Genomic DNA, 16,173 nt, shown 5'->3' with positions numbered 1-16,173 from the left:
AATTTCGCAAAGTCTTTTACACAAGCACAGTCTATGGCACACAGGACCCGGGGATACCGGGCTCCGTAATCCTGTTCGTGATGCCAAATTGGGTCGCCCTCCCAGGGCTGTGGGGTACTCAGTGCCGGGCCGGTGTCAGGGAAATGTGTCACAGCAGCGGTGACCCGATCCGTGGCCCTGGGCGCCCAAGTAATGGGGGAATGTAGGTAATGGAATGGAATAGTTCGTGACGCCACCTGTGGTGCTCGGCAAGGGAGGTGTTAAGCCGACGCTGCATGCAGATCCGCTGGGACTGATGGAAGGGTGCAGCATGGATGTAAAAGCTCCCCACAGGTGAAGCTATAGTCCCAGGGCAGTGTAGAGGTGGTTGGCACGGGGATGTAGCAGTGCCGTAAGGGTAGGAAGCAGACAAGACACAGCGGGTTGCAATTTCTGTACCTTTACTTGATAACTGAAGTCCAGGGTCCTGATTACAGATGCTAACGGAGCAGGCTAGCCTGGAAGCAACTCAGGGATTCTCTCTCAGCAGACGGGCAGTGCAGTCTCCTTCCTAGCGCTTGTTTGAATGAAGTACTCCTAGTACCGAATTACACTGAAGTTCCTCCTGTCAGATGTTCTCAAGAACCTTACTTGCACGGCAGACAGCTGTAGCCTCTCTCGGGGACTCCTCGCTCTTGAGTCCTGGCTTACTATCCAAGCTTCTGTTGTGCCCTCAAGTCTTAGATGGGAGCAGGGCATTTACAGCCTCCTACTCCTCTGGTGTCTGTTGCAGGACCGTTAGTATCCGTACAACCGTGGAGACCAGGCTCCAGTTCATGCGCTCACTGTGAGGGAGCTCTCCTTTCCCAGCTCAACCTCCAGCTTCTCTTTACACGTCTGCACACTTCACCCTCCGCAGACTAACTGACCACCCCTTCCTCTTGGCCCTCAGAGAGCACTCCTCCCCTTAATTCCGGTTCAGAGTTCCCCCTGCTGGCCCAGAGTGAAACTGTGTTGCATGTATGGATTGACTGCGAGAGAGACCCATCATTGCCTCCAAGCCTGGCATTACCGTCCCCTGGAGGAACGCAAAGCCACTGTGGCGGCCATACTCCTAGGGGCGCCACAATAGCACCTAGTCTCCTCAAGCCAGTAATCAACAGCCATGAGAGGCATATTTCAAACACTATTAAAGGGGCTTTTAAATGTGGTACTAAGAACTGTTTATGCTGCCAGAGTATTGGGCATAAGATGATGGATATTATCTCCTTTTCCACTAAAGAGAAATTCAATATATCCTACTTCCTAAACTGTAATTCTGAATTTATTATTTATATGATTGAATGCCCCTGCGGAAAGCAATATGTAGGAAGAACTACACAACAACTTAATCTCCGTCTGAATTCCCACAGACACAACATAAAAAAAGGCCTTCTTACCCATGGTCTTTCGAGACATTATACCTTAGTTCATAATAAAGATTTTAATAAGTTAAAAATTATTCCTATTGATCATATCCCTGCTCATATTCCAAATAGGATTATGAAATTAAAGAGGAAAGAGGTATATTGGATCTATAAATTAAGAAGCCTCAAACCACAGGGTCTTAATGAGATCACAGAGGTTTTTATTTAATTTATTAATAGAGTTTGTTATATGTATTTATTTATATTTTTTAATATTTATGGATGTCTTTTAATATTTTAATATTTATTTTTCTGTGGGAGTTTTTAAAGAATTTCACCATAAAATACCTGATGGGTTGATTAGTTATAAAAGATCTTATTCATGTTTTATAAGGGAAGTATTTTTAATGTGGTTTTATTATATTTAATTCCATCATACCCCTTTATGTCTAGTAAGCCCTTTAAATTTAGAGACTTATTAACTATTAGTGCTCCACAGTAATAGGAATAAACCGATGGTGCTGCAGTTAGAAAATTAGATGAGTAACCTAGACCCTGTTTTTTTTTTTTTTCTATTCTATCTCCACTCAGAGAAATAGTAGTTCTACAGAGCATTAACTTCTCTCCTCTTTCTGGACTGTCTTTGGACCCCAGTAAAATAAATACTGGTATATTTATTTTTTTTAAGTTTGTTAATATTCCTCTCAGAAATATTTGTATATAACCAATCATTCCTTTGTCCTAAAGAAATCATCCTCTGACATCATTTGCTATCCTCAGGTGGTGAAGGAGTGAGTTTTTTTTAAACTTTGGTATGTGACTTATACTAGCACTGGTCGCTGTATAATTTGACTCTGTGCTGGAGTCTTTAACAGCCATGTGGTATTTGGAGAAGCGTTGTGTCCTCCTCCTGTGGTACGATCCTGAAGGTGTATGCAATATTGCAGGTGTGGAGCACATTGTCCTTCCCACTCTGCCACTGAGCTTTGGCAGGTGACTGATTCACCCCTTTTTTTTTCTTTTCCCTTTATTCTAATTCATCATTAAATAGGAATTCTAAGCCGAACCTAAGTTTTTAAAAAAAAAATATATTCTATATTTTTTACTTTTTATTAATAAAACATTTATTTTTAATTGATTAAAATTTAGATCCCTACAATTTAATTTTTAACTAATGGTTTATTTCAACATATGTCTCGTCCACATTGGATACACTTGCAGGAACTTGTTAGTATAGCCGATTGGTCTAATTGTCAGGCAGCAGATCTGGAGGCAACTGAGGCATATCTTTAGGAGTTCGTGTCCAAGGTTTGTTTTTCTTGCTCAGTATATAGGTGTTTTTTAATTTTCCTTATATTTTTTTTTTCCTTTTGTTCAACAACCTGTGAAATTAAAATAGACATGTCAATATAAGAACAGCTTCTAACTATTACTATGAATTTTTAAACTGTCTGCTAACTATGAACTTTGACATGTGTCATCTGACTGTTTGGAGCTCATTTTTTTGAAATCTGTGTGTACTTAATGCACCACCTATGTATGCTTCATGTGGTATTTCCTGAAGAAGAGGTGGCAAAAAACCTTGAAACGCGTAGAATAAACCACTGTCAAACTTTATTAACCTTCTGGAATTTCATCATTTGGGCAGGGTGGACGAAATCCATGTATTCCTTTGCAGAGCTCTCCCCTTGCCTATAGCAGATAAAAACTCCAAAACCTAAGAGGCGTCATAACTCTTTAATGCAGGGTTCCCCAACTCCAGTCCTCAAGGCCCACCAACAGATCATGTTTTTAGGATTTCCTTAGTATTGCTCAGGTGACAATTGCTTCACCTGTGCAATACAAAGGAAATCCTGAAAACATGACCTGTTGGTGGGCCTTGAGGACTGGAGTTGGGGAACCCTGCTTTAATGGACGATCCTATGGAGGCGGTTTTGGCATCATCGGATCCAGCAGGGCCTCTGCTATGCTTTGAGACTAAACACATCTTGGCTATCAGGTTCTTATTAGCCATTCTACGTATCTCCCCTCCCTGCGTAGTTAGAACAGATCGATCCCCTGGAAGGCATTCAACTTGTTCTGGAGATCTCGGAAATATGAATGATGTACCGCTAGGACGTATAGTATCTCCATAACTTCTTATGGAATTATGTTTCTAGAATGTTTTTTGGCAGCTTCAGCATGACTCTATATTGCAAGCAAGCATTTGTCCTGCTCTGAGCAGATTCAAGATGTGATATTTGTCACTCACAGCCTTTGCAGGCTTGCCCCCCCCATCCCGCTGAGGTAAGGTAAGACTTCTGAATTTTCCAACACGAGGCGACACACTCAGAGGGCTCAAATCTGATTTCTTGTACCACTATTAGGTGTCTCCCACTTTTTCTAGCTGATAGGACCCTATACTGTAAATTTTGGATTTAAGCAGATTACTAATGGTTATATGACATAAAACTATGGTAATGGAAATCTTGTGTCATTTAGATTGTTGCCAGATAATAGGTTTTTCAGCAACTGGTTCACAATTATTTAACTAGATGGAGGCCTGATGCTATCACATTGGGAGGGCGGTAATGTCATGATGGGGCAGGCTTTGCATTGTTGAGACTCTCACCCCCCATGTGCTCACCCTCTCTCTTTCCCCATGTGCTGACTTCTCCCATCTGTGCTCTGTTCTTTGACCTCTCTACCCCATGTGATAACCCCTTTGTCTGCTGTCTCTTTCCTGTGCTGTGTTCTCCCATGTGCTGTCTCGTTTGAGCTGTCTCCCCCCTGTGCTCTGTCTCTCTCACCCTTGCGCTCTGTCTCTCTTCCCCATCTGCTGTCTTCTCCTCTCATGTCATCTCTTCTTTGACCTGTGTACCCCATGTGCTCTTCGTTTGTGGGAAAACCCCTTTAATGTGACCGGCTTCCTCTGCCTGCAGACACGTCGCGCCTCTGCCGCCGGGATCAGCCGAATGATTCACTGAGCCTGTGTGGAATTCGAGCAGGCGCAGTAAATCAGACCGCCGCCATCTTTGTGCAGATAGGTAGCGGCGGTCACATTAAAACTGCGCATGCGCTCCTCCTGTACAAAGATGGCAGCGGTCAGTGAGTCATTCGGCTGATGCCGGCGGCGTGTTCGCGACGGTGTTCCACTGGTGGTACCGCGCAAGAGGTTGTGTATGGCGTATACAGTGTGTGTGTTTATGTGGTGCATACGGCATATACAGAGTGTGTGTGTGATGCATACGGCGTATACAGTGTGTGTGTATGTGTATGTATGTGTGTATGTGTGTGTGGTGTGTATGGCATATACAGTGTGTGTGTCAGAGACACCGCACTGCACTTGCTCATAAAGCCAGTGCGCATGTCCTGAGTACAGAAGCAGTGCTAAAAGATACCTGTGGAGTAGGCAGCAGAGGTGACCATGCGTGCTTCAGGCTAATAGTGTCAGGGTCCAGTCAGCGCTGGAAGGTAAAGAGGCATAGGACCTGTGGACACTTAAACTGAATAATCTGCACGGGACCTATGGTCATGTGACTGCAAGGGGGCGCGGCTTAGCGTCCTGTAATCAGATAGGACAGGACACCATACAACAACTCAGAGTCAGGCAAAACCGAGGTCACAGCAGTACGGGCAAACGAGGTACAGGAGGGACAAACAGACGGGTAGTCAGACAAAGCCAAAGGTCATACACAAGAGGGCGACGTGGTACCAAGGGGACAAGCAGAGAGAAGTCGGGTCACAAGCAGAGAGTCATACACGAGAGGTAGCGCAGTACAAGAGGGTCAGGCAGAACTCGTAACAGGGACAGAACCAGATCACAACCGAACAAGCAAGCAAGATATCAGGCACAAGGCACACGTATACAAGAGGTCACTTAACTCAGCCGAGGGCTGGAGTATAACTGACACTGGACCCAGGTCCAGTGAGCACTAAATAGCCTCCTGCTGTCAGAGAGAGGCAGCACAATTAACCCATAGTCTAACCAGGACAGGTCAAAGCGAAATCCCGTCCTGGATCATGACAGTGTGTGTTTGTGTGTGTGTGGTGTGTATGGTGTATACAGAGTGTGTGTGGTGCGACGGTGTTCCGCTGGTGGTACAGCGCAAGAGGCTGGTACCACCAGCAGTTTCCATTTTGAGACACCCATCACTTCCGCCATTTGGAATTCTGGGATCCAGACACATCTGGACGGAACAGGATGTGAAGACATTACAAGGTTAGTATACAGGGTGGTCCAAAAGTAGGTGGACAGCATGTGTAATAGGGTTATGAAGGGGGAGATTTATCAAACATGGTGTAAAGTGAAACTGACTCAGTTGCCGTTAGCAACCAATCAGATTCCACTTTTCATTCTTCACAGACTCTTTGGAAAATGAAAGGTGGAATCTGATTGGTTGCTAGGGGCAACTGAGTCAGTTTCACAGATCCAGTTTTCACAGATAAATCTCCCCCAAATCTGTTTTCTTTTCAGATAATTCAGATAACCCATAATGGCAAATAATTTAAATGCAGATCAAAGAAAATGGATTTTAAAAGAGTATTGGAAATCTTAAAATGCTGAAACAGAGCAAATTGGGTTGAAACATTTGGTACTCAAGCCCAAAAGAGACAAACCATTTACCGCATTCGTGACAAATTCGATGCCACTGGCTCAATCCTTAATGCTCCAAAAACTGGTCGACCCAAAACAGCCTGTGCAGAAAATAATAAACAACTTGTTGCTGAAACAATAATAAGCTCCGTCCATCGGACCAGACCGAGGAAATTTACATACACCGCAACAGGAATAAAAACGGTATTTATGCATCAAAGGTGGGGAGTCAGGGGGTATCAAAAGTACTGCTACATTGCTTATGTGACACTAAATTAAATGATATTTTTACATCATATCACAAAAAATGGGTGACAGATTCCCTTTAATAATGTGCATAATGTGAATGTAAATAATACATGCAAATAACTCGTCTATCATGCACACACACATATTTGTACATTTTGTTTCCATTCATGATGTTAATACTATCATATTCCCGCAAAAGATCAAGTGACCATGCATTTACATAGATCATGTGAACTTGTCAATGTGATGATAAGAGATTGAGCCTGGAATGTGTGCACACCCATGTGAATTCATGCTAAGCTCATTTATCCACTTAGCAGCAGGATACCTTATCACTTCTGAATGTATTAGTTTTCCCTGGGGCCACACTAACGCTGACATAGAATCCACACATCCAAGTAACTCTGCGCTAAATCCCTTCGCCCCTGAGCTGTAGCATGTCTTTTCACATTTGAATGCTTTAGTTTTTACCTGTTGTCCGGCTCATGCTTGCACAGTGCCTGTAAACCCATGTGACCTCTGCCAAGGTCCTTCATCCCCCAGGCTGAGTGATTACATTTTTCCACAGTTTGGCTGAGCTGACATAGGATCTGCACATGAGCTTGTTTTTAAGGTCCTTTAGGCCTCGCTCACATGTACCGTTTTTTTCGCTTTTCCGCGGCGGTATTTTCCGCTCGTTTTTGCCGCGAAAACGCGAAAAATAAGCATCCCATGCATTCCTATGGGATTCCGCAATGCTGTGCTAATGCTGCGGTTTTTACCGCGGCGGAATCGCTTTGCGGTAAAAAAACGCAGCATGCTCATTAATTTCGCGGAATCGCGGCGATCCCGCACCCATAGGAATGCATTGTTCTGCTTACTTTCCGCATGTGGCTGTGCACACCATGCGAAAAGTAAGCAGAACATTTGCGGATGGTACCCACGTTCTGGAGGAGAGGAGACTGCCCTCCGGGCTTTGGGTACCATATCCCTGTAAAAAATAGAATTTAAAAAAAAATATATTGTTATTCTCACCTTCCGACGTCGCGCCCAGCCTTCCCGCCTCTCTCCACGCTCCCGGTCCCAGTAAGCCTTTGCGAGCGATGACGTCCGTTCTCGCGGTCATTCGCCGACGTCATCGCGAATGACCGTGAGACGTCACGATCCCGTGAGAACGGACTTCATCGCGGTAATTGTCGCAAAGGATTACTGGGACCGGGAGCGTGGAGAGAGGCGGGAAGGCTGCGTGGGACGTCGGAAGGTGACAACAATATTTTTTTTTTTTATTATTATTTTTTACATTCTATTTTTTACTATTGATGCCGCATAGGCGGCCTCAATAGTAAAAAGTTGGTCACACTCGTCAAACACTATGTTTGACGAGTGTGACCAACATGTCAATCAGTTCTCCAAGCGATGCTACAGATCGCTTGGAAAACGCTAGCAATTCTGCAAGCTAATTACGCTTGCAAAATGCTAGTTTTTCCGCGGGAAAATCGCGGGAATTTAAAATGCGATTTTCCCGTGGAATGGAATTCCGGAATTCTCGCGGTAATTTCCGCCAGAGTTCCGCTACGTGTGAACCCAGCTTTATCCTCCAAATGGCAGGATGCTCTCTCATACTTGGAATGTATAAATCCATCCAGGTTTTGCTGTTAACTCCGAACATGCATGCAAGTCCTCTCCATATCATACATAAGACAATTCTCCCATTGTCCCAGATCCAGGGTCCCACTGTCTCAGAAGGTCAGCGACAAGTCCAGCTTTCTCATAGGGCCAGTGACATGTCCCAATTTAAACTGTATCTGCCTCTTTAGGAAGTAGATACAGTTGACTACAATAATGGAACAGGGAACGTCTGCGCCACCATTTGCCTGTGCTTTATAAAACTCAGCCAAGGAGGCGTAATGACTTCACTAAATCGTGCCTCATGCACCAGGACCAGAAAAAAATAGGGGGGACCCCCATTTAATTTTTTTTTTCATTTATTTATTAACAAATACAGTAACCTACACAACAGTATCACTGGGCTTGATTGGCCAGCAAACTCACCTGACCTTAACCCCATAGAGAATCTATGCGGTATTGTCAAGAGGAAGATGAGAGACACCAGACCCAACAATGCAGATGAGCTGAAGGCTGCTGTCAAAGCAACCTGGGCTTCCATAACACCTCAGCAGTGCCACAGGCTGATAACCTCCATGCTACTATGCATTGATGCAGTAATTGATGCAAAAGGAGCCCTGACCAAGTATTGAGCGCATTTACTGAACATACATTTCAGCAGGACAACATTTCGGATTTTAAAATTATTTTTCAAGCTGGTGTTATAAAGTATTTTAGTTTACTAAGATAAGGACTTTTGGGTTTTCAACATTAACAGAAATAAACACGTGAAATAGATCACTCTGTTTGTAATGACTCTATATAATACATGAATTTCACTTTTTTTTATTGAACAACTGAAATAAAATAACTTTTTGTTGATATTCTAATTTTGTGAGAAGCACCTGTATATATAAGTATATATATTAGTGGAAAAAAAAAATATTAAAGAAAACAAGGATTAGATTCCTGTCTTTTCTGAGACCAGTAACACTTATTTTTCCATTGATGGCGATGTGTCATGCCTTGTTTTTTTGCAGCGCAAACTGATGATTTTATTGCTATTATTTTGGGGTACATACAATTTTTCAGTCAATGGAATGACGTAAGGGCTTAATTTTTTTGCATGCCTAGCTTATGGTTTTATTCATTCCATTTTGGCATACGTATATTTTGATTGCTTTTTGTTGCATTTTTGTGGAGAGTACCGCAACTAAAAAAAAAAATCAATTCTTGCTTTTCAATTTTCTAGTGTTTAACGTATAGTTAGAGCTATTAGATATCTTTATAGATTGGACTATTATGGACATGGCAATATTTTTTCATTATTTCTTAACTGTGAAAAAGAAGGGTGATTTAAACTTACAATTTGTTGGCTTTTTAAAAATGTTGTTACTTTAATTTTTTAGTCTCCTTAGGGTACTTGAACCTGTGATCATTCAGTTGCATAAAAATAATCTGTCAGCAGGTTTTTGCTACCTCGTCTGAGAGCAGCATGATGTAGGAAAAAGATTCCCTAATTCCTGCGATGTGTCACTTAGTTGACTTAACCACATTAAGGATAAGCAACCCATAAACATTAATGTATAGTGGAGTGACGGGTTTAGGAAACATATGGACAATCGCAAAAATATGACAATAAACACAGAAAAGAAAAAGCGATCAAAAAAGGTCCAAAAAAACTAAATAATTCAAAGGATAAAAAATTGAAACTTTATTGAAATATGACCAAGGTACAGGGAAAGTGAAAACAAGCCAAACATGACCATGGTAGCACAAGGACGACAAAGTGGGGCATACAAGGGTTTCTGGACAGTGTATGGGAAAGCAAATTGCTTAGGCATTGTTATGTTGGCAACATTGAAAATATAGCACCCATCCCCAGAATACACGTATTATAAATACCACCCAACAGGATATATTAGTATAACAACACTAAGTCAAGGTATACACATCTTTACCTGTTGGAATGGGAAATGAAAGTCCACCCAAGTATGACCCCCCCCAACGCACGTTTCGGCAACTGGCCTTTCTCAAGGGGTGATGGGAAATGAGGGAAGTGAGGGATATTTAAAATAGAGTCCACCAATAGGATGATGAGTCACACACATGTGAGGAATCAGGCCGATCATATGGTTAATAGGAATCACTCACAGGGGTGGCGCTTGTAACCATGGTTGCATCACACAAACCACATAGCTCCATATGACAACAACCCATATAGCGATATCCAGCAGGAAGGAGGCAGACAAATACTACATCCAATGTACAATTATAAGAACCATCACTATCCCATATAGGGTATCACAAAGGATCTCCAATATATAAACATAGAAGAGCTGCGCCCCGTCCTATGTTTATGACAACAGCGGGCACACTAATAATGGGCGGTAGTAACGTCAGGACGGCCACTCCCCCTACTGGGTCACATGAGAAAGCACGTCCTATCATAACGACGCGGTCCCAGAAGAGACCACGTCATAAGCTCCTCCCCTTAAGGACTCAGAGGTGGCGACACGTCCAACCTTAGTGACGCACTCCGTCACCTTGGCAACCCTGGCGGCGGACAACGTCAGCATCGCCCAATCATGGCCATGTCACCAACTCCTCCCCCCTATGAGTCATATGTGACGCGGCGTCCAACCATGATGACGCGCTCCGTCGCCCTGGCAACCCTGACGGCGGCCAGCGTCGGCATCGTGTGGTCATGACGCCCCAAGGGTTGGTCACATGACCCGATGCCGAAAGCCGACCGACATGTGGGAGACAGCGGCGCGTGCGCGTACGGCGGAACCGCCGAACACATATCGAAAAAGACATGTTGATGCAAAGCATAATCAGATCAAATGTAAATACTATAACTACAGGAGGAAAAGGAATCAAAGGCAGGTATAATAATAACAACTAGATAGCATGGCATTAGTTACTAGTGCCTGGAGCAAATGCGATTAGTGGATCATACATACAACCATATAAAGATTTAGTATAAACATATAGCGCCAATAGGGCATATACAGTCAAGGGAAGGAAGGCATAGCATGGATATATTATAATAGCATCTTGTAATAAATAGATGGAACATCAATAGAAGTACACCAAAGGTCATAAATAGACGATGTACGTTGCCACGAAGATACCCATATCATTCCTCATCTGAAAGACTCGATATGCCCAAAGGTATCCAAATATGAAAGGGCCAAAAAGATTTCCAAAGATTGAAACACAGACGTGTAAAATTAGAGAACTCTAAAAATAAAAACATACAAAATTAGAAACTTAAAAATAAAACATAAAAACATAGGTCCAAGGCCACAACACGGCCACGTAAGCAGATGGAAACCGTTTAGAGGAATGGAGCAAAACTGATTGCCTCATTTAGTCCCTTTGGATGAACCGTATCCAATAGCCAAATCCAGCGTGTCTCACACTGAAGGAGTCGCTGGGTAAGATTACCGCCACGAACTCCTGGATTGATAGCATCTATACCGCGAACGCGGAGCAACGATGCATCACAATCATGTTTAAATTTAAAATGACGCGGTAAAGTCCTAAGTGTGGCCGGATCATCATGACCGACTGCCGCCTGTATCCCCAATACATGCTCGCGGACTCGAATCTTCAATGGCCGAGTAGTCATGCCTACATAAATCAAATTACAAGGACATAATGCAAAGTAAATGACATACCGGGTAGTACACGATATACGATGCCGAATAGTAAATGTCCTATTCCTTGATGAATTGAAGAACGCGTCCGCCTGATCAATATTGGGGCAGGCGACACATCGGCCACAGGGAGCACAACCACACCTAGGACGTCTCACGTTCAAAAAAGTTTGTTTGGGTTCGGATTGGTAGTGGCTACGAACCAAATAATCTTTAAGATTCATAGAACGCCGGATGGTAATACTAGGTTTGTGAGGAATTAACTGGTTCAAAATGGGGTCCGTCTGAAGGATGGGCCACGCCCTTTGTAAACAACTTCTCATTTTAGAAAATTGAGCGTGATAATTGGTGATAAAGCGAATTTTATTACAAGATCTATTATCTCTCTGTTTGTATAGCAGGGATTGGCGCGTAGACCATCTAGCACGATTGTGAGCTCTCTTAATTGCTCGCCTGCTATAACCCCTCTCCAAGAACCTATCCGAAAGATCCTGGGCTTGAGATTCAAAATCTTTGTCACTGGAACAGATCCTGCGTAAACGCAGGAACTGTCCAATTGGGATCGAATTTATCAGTGATTTGGGGTGAGCTGAGGAGGCATGAAGAAGCATGTTGGAAGAAGTTTCCTTCCTAAAAATGCTAGTCTGGAGTATATTATCATTATCTCTCCACACATTGACATCAAGAAAGCTTACCTTGGTCATGTCATACTGATATGTTAAATGAATGTTTCTGTCGTTTGAGTTTATCCTCTCCATAAAGTTGGATAATTGTACCTCATTTCCCTGCCAGACCAGAAAAATATCGTCGATGTACCGCACCCAAAGGGGGATGCGGTCCATCGACTGATACTGGTCAGACAGGGGGAGGTCCCTCTCCCACAGCCCCAGGAACAGGTTGGCATACGATGGTGCAAACGATGCCCCCATCGCTGTCCCCTGGAGCTGCAGGTAGAAGGACCCCATGAAGGTAAAAAAGTTATGTGTTAGGGAGAACTCAAGCAATTCCAGAACCAAGGAAACAATCTCAAGAGGTAAGTTGGACATATTAAGAAAATATTTTGTAGCTGAGAGTCCATCTTTGTGCCGAATACTGGTGTATAAGGATTCTACATCCCCCGTCACCAGCATGGTACCGATGCCAATGTGAAGCCCATCAATTCTCTTTAAAAACTCACCCGTATCCAATAAAAAAGAGGGCAGGCTCTCCACAAGGGGTTGTAGCTTAGAGTCAATCCAACGATTGACTCTTTCCAGGTAGTTACCAGAACCAGAAATAATCGGACGTCCTGGTGGGGCCTCCAGACTCTTGTGTACCTTGGGCAACAGGTAGAATGTTGCTATGGTTGGTTCCTGTACCTTGAGGGAGCCAGCCAATTCCTTAGTAATAACCCCATTAGAGACAGCTAAGTCAAGGATTTTATTTAATTGAGTTACAAATGACAAAAGAGGGTTAAACGTTAGGCGTTTATAGCAGATGTTATTGTTTAGTTGTCGAAGGGCCTCCTTCTCATAAAGGAGTTTGGGCCAGATAACCACATTTCCCCCTTTGTCAGCTGGTTTTAACACAACATCTGGAAGCCCCCTCAGGACGTCCAATCTACTGCGTTCATCGCGACTAAGATTGTCTCTACCAATACCTCTTGGGATATTCATAAAGTCTCTGGTAACTACCTGGACAAAGAGATCGACAGCTGAACAAGATGTAAGAGGGGGGAATTTTTTGGACTTGATTTTAAGAGATTGAGGAATCTTACCTCCTTCGCCAAATTCGTGTTCGGTGGAAAGATCCTCAAGGTCTTGTAAGGCTAGTTGTTCCTTTTCTGTGGGAAAAAGACTTTGCAAATCAGGGTCAAAGAAATATTTTTTAAAAATCAGGGATCTAGCAAATAAGTGTAGATCCTTTATGGCCATAAAGGTGTTGAAATGAGATTTGGGAGAAAAGGTGAGTCCTCTACTCAATAGTGACAAGTCAGAGTCGGTCAGAACGTGAGAACTAAGATTAATTACCTTATTACTTTTCTTGCGTTCAGGAGACTTGAATTGCATCCGCTTGTAGGGATGGAAATTGACATCTCTCACTCTCTTTGGCCTTGAACCAGACCGTGTTGTTATGGAGGATGTAGACCACTCTGAAGAGTCACTCATAGAGGATAGAGAACCCACTGAAGAGACTCCACGTAGGCCTGGAGCTTTGCTGTTAGGTTTCCTCCAAAAATAAACACCCTTATTTGCAAAGTCTTTAATATCACGTTGAAATTTTGAGGCCTGAGTTTCGTTGATTTTTTTAACACATAAGTCCAAATTCTTCTCAATTCTAGATTCAAAAGCAGCAATCTTCTCAGATGCACATACTGCCTTAAAATTTCGTTCAATATCATCTATTGTTTTATCAAGGTCTACAATGATCTTAGAATTACGCTCAATTAGCAACTTCATAAAAATTAACGAGCAGGTACCACAAGCTTCCTCCCAACGTTTGATGAAGTCATCATCCTCAATTGGAAAAGAAGGAGTGACCCTAACCCGAAGACCCCTCGGGATCATATTAGAGGAAACATATTTCTCCAAAAAAGCCCTATTCCACCATATTTTGGTGCGTTTTAATAGCAGCTTTTCGATCTCGAGGGCTTGACTATCAAGTGAATGATCCTCAGACAGCTGTGACTCGATCCCACTGGATCCGAATACCTGGTCAATTTGTCCAAGCCAGGCCTTGTCTTTAGCCCGGAAATCCATATCCGAAAAAACAAAAAAACCTGTGCATAACACAGAAATATTAGAACATAACCACATTAAGGATAAGCAACCCATAAACATTAATGTATAGTGGAGTGACGGGTTTAGGAAACATATGGACAATCGCAAAAATATGACAATAAACACAGAAAAGAAAAAGCGATCAAAAAAGGTCCAAAAAAACTAAATAATTCAAAGGATAAAAAATTGAAACTTTATTGAAATATGACCAAGGTACAGGGAAAGTGAAAACAAGCCAAACATGACCATGGTAGCACAAGGACGACAAAGTGGGGCATACAAGGGTTTCTGGACAGTGTATGGGAAAGCAAATTGCTTAGGCATTGTTATGTTGGCAACATTGAAAATATAGCACCCATCCCCAGAATACACGTATTATAAATACCACCCAACAGGATATATTAGTATAACAACACTAAGTCAAGGTATACACATCTTTACCTGTTGGAATGGGAAATGAAAGTCCACCCAAGTATGACCCCCCCCAACGCACGTTTCGGCAACTGGCCTTTCTCAAGGGGTGATGGGAAATGAGGGAAGTGAGGGATATTTAAAATAGAGTCCACCAATAGGATGATGAGTCACACACATGTGAGGAATCAGGCCGATCATATGGTTAATAGGAATCACTCACAGGGGTGGCGCTTGTAACCATGGTTGCATCACACAAACCACATAGCTCCATATGACAACAACCCATATAGCGATATCCAGCAGGAAGGAGGCAGACAAATACTACATCCAATGTACAATTATAAGAACCATCACTATCCCATATAGGGTATCACAAAGGATCTCCAATATATAAACATAGAAGAGCTGCGCCCCGTCCTATGTTTATGACAACAGCGGGCACACTAATAATGGGCGGTAGTAACGTCAGGACGGCCACTCCCCCTACTGGGTCACATGAGAAAGCACGTCCTATCATAACGACGCGGTCCCAGAAGAGACCACGTCATAAGCTCCTCCCCTTAAGGACTCAGAGGTGGCGACACGTCCAACCTTAGTGACGCACTCCGTCACCTTGGCAACCCTGGCGGCGGACAACGTCAGCATCGCCCAATCATGGCCATGTCACCAACTCCTCCCCCCTATGAGTCATATGTGACGCGGCGTCCAACCATGATGACGCGCTCCGTCGCCCTGGCAACCCTGACGGCGGCCAGCGTCGGCATCGTGTGGTCATGACGCCCCAAGGGTTGGTCACATGACCCGATGCCGAAAGCCGACCGACATGTGGGAGACAGCGGCGCGTGCGCGTACGGCGGAACCGCCGAACACATATCGAAAAAGACATGTTGATGCAAAGCATAATCAGATCAAATGTAAATACTATAACTACAGGAGGAAAAGGAATCAAAGGCAGGTATAATAATAACAACTAGATAGCATGGCATTAGTTACTAGTGCCTGGAGCAAATGCGAGGCCAAAGAGAGTGAGAGATGTCAATTTCCATCCCTACAAGCGGATGCAATTCAAGTCTCCTGAACGCAAGAAAAGTAATAAGGTAATTAATCTTAGTTCTCACGTTCTGACCGACTCTGACTTGTCACTATTGAGTAGAGGACTCACCTTTTCTCCCAAATCTCATTTCAACACCTTTATGGCCATAAAGGATCTACACTTATTTGCTAGATCCCTGATTTTTAAAAAATATTTCTTTGACCCTGATTTGCAAAGTCTTTTTCCCACAGAAAAGGAACAACTAGCCTTACAAGACCTTGAGGATCTTTCCACCGAACACGAATTTGGCGAAGGAGGTAAGATTCCTCAATCTCTTAAAATCAAGTCCAAAAAATTCCCCCCTCTTACATCTTGTTCAGCTGTCGATCTCTTTGTCCAGGTAGTTACCAGAGACTTTATGAATATCCCAAGAGGTATTGGTAGAGACAATCTTAGTCGCGATGAACGCAGTAGATTGGACGTCCTGAGGGGGCTTCCAGATGTTGTG

At 43.3% G+C, this 16,173-nt stretch overlaps 1 protein-coding gene across 3 annotated transcripts; it reads right to left on the bottom strand.

The window, feature by feature from the left end:
• Window positions 1-9,484: 9,484 nt before the first annotated feature.
• LOC141084553 (uncharacterized) lies at window positions 9,485-14,329 on the bottom strand. 3 transcript variants are annotated; one of them, XR_012231032.1, is made up of 3 exons: window positions 13,469-13,602; window positions 13,216-13,281; window positions 9,485-11,040 (listed from the first exon to the last, which is right to left on the bottom strand). XR_012231032.1 is itself a non-coding variant. In XM_073569348.1 (2 exons), exons 1-2 carry the CDS (start codon window positions 14,276-14,278, stop codon window positions 10,937-10,939), a joined length of 1,167 nt encoding a protein of 388 aa, XP_073425449.1. In that variant the 5' UTR covers window positions 14,279-14,329; the 3' UTR covers window positions 9,485-10,936. The 3 variants fall into 3 exon arrangements, 2 of the variants coding, with proteins under 2 accessions (XP_073425449.1, XP_073425439.1); XM_073569348.1 differs by having other exon boundaries at window positions 13,216-14,329; XM_073569338.1 differs by having other exon boundaries at window positions 9,485-13,281.
• Window positions 14,330-16,173: the final 1,844 nt, after the last annotated feature.

This window comes from Dendrobates tinctorius, unplaced genomic scaffold (genome assembly GCF_039654945.1).
Source record: "Dendrobates tinctorius isolate UK_male_01 unplaced genomic scaffold, ASM3965494v1 ptg000005l, whole genome shotgun sequence".
Taxonomy (NCBI): Eukaryota; Metazoa; Chordata; class Amphibia; order Anura; family Dendrobatidae; genus Dendrobates; species Dendrobates tinctorius.
The sequence above is the reverse complement of the archived record's forward strand: the minus strand, read 5'-3'. Positions and strand labels throughout refer to the sequence as shown.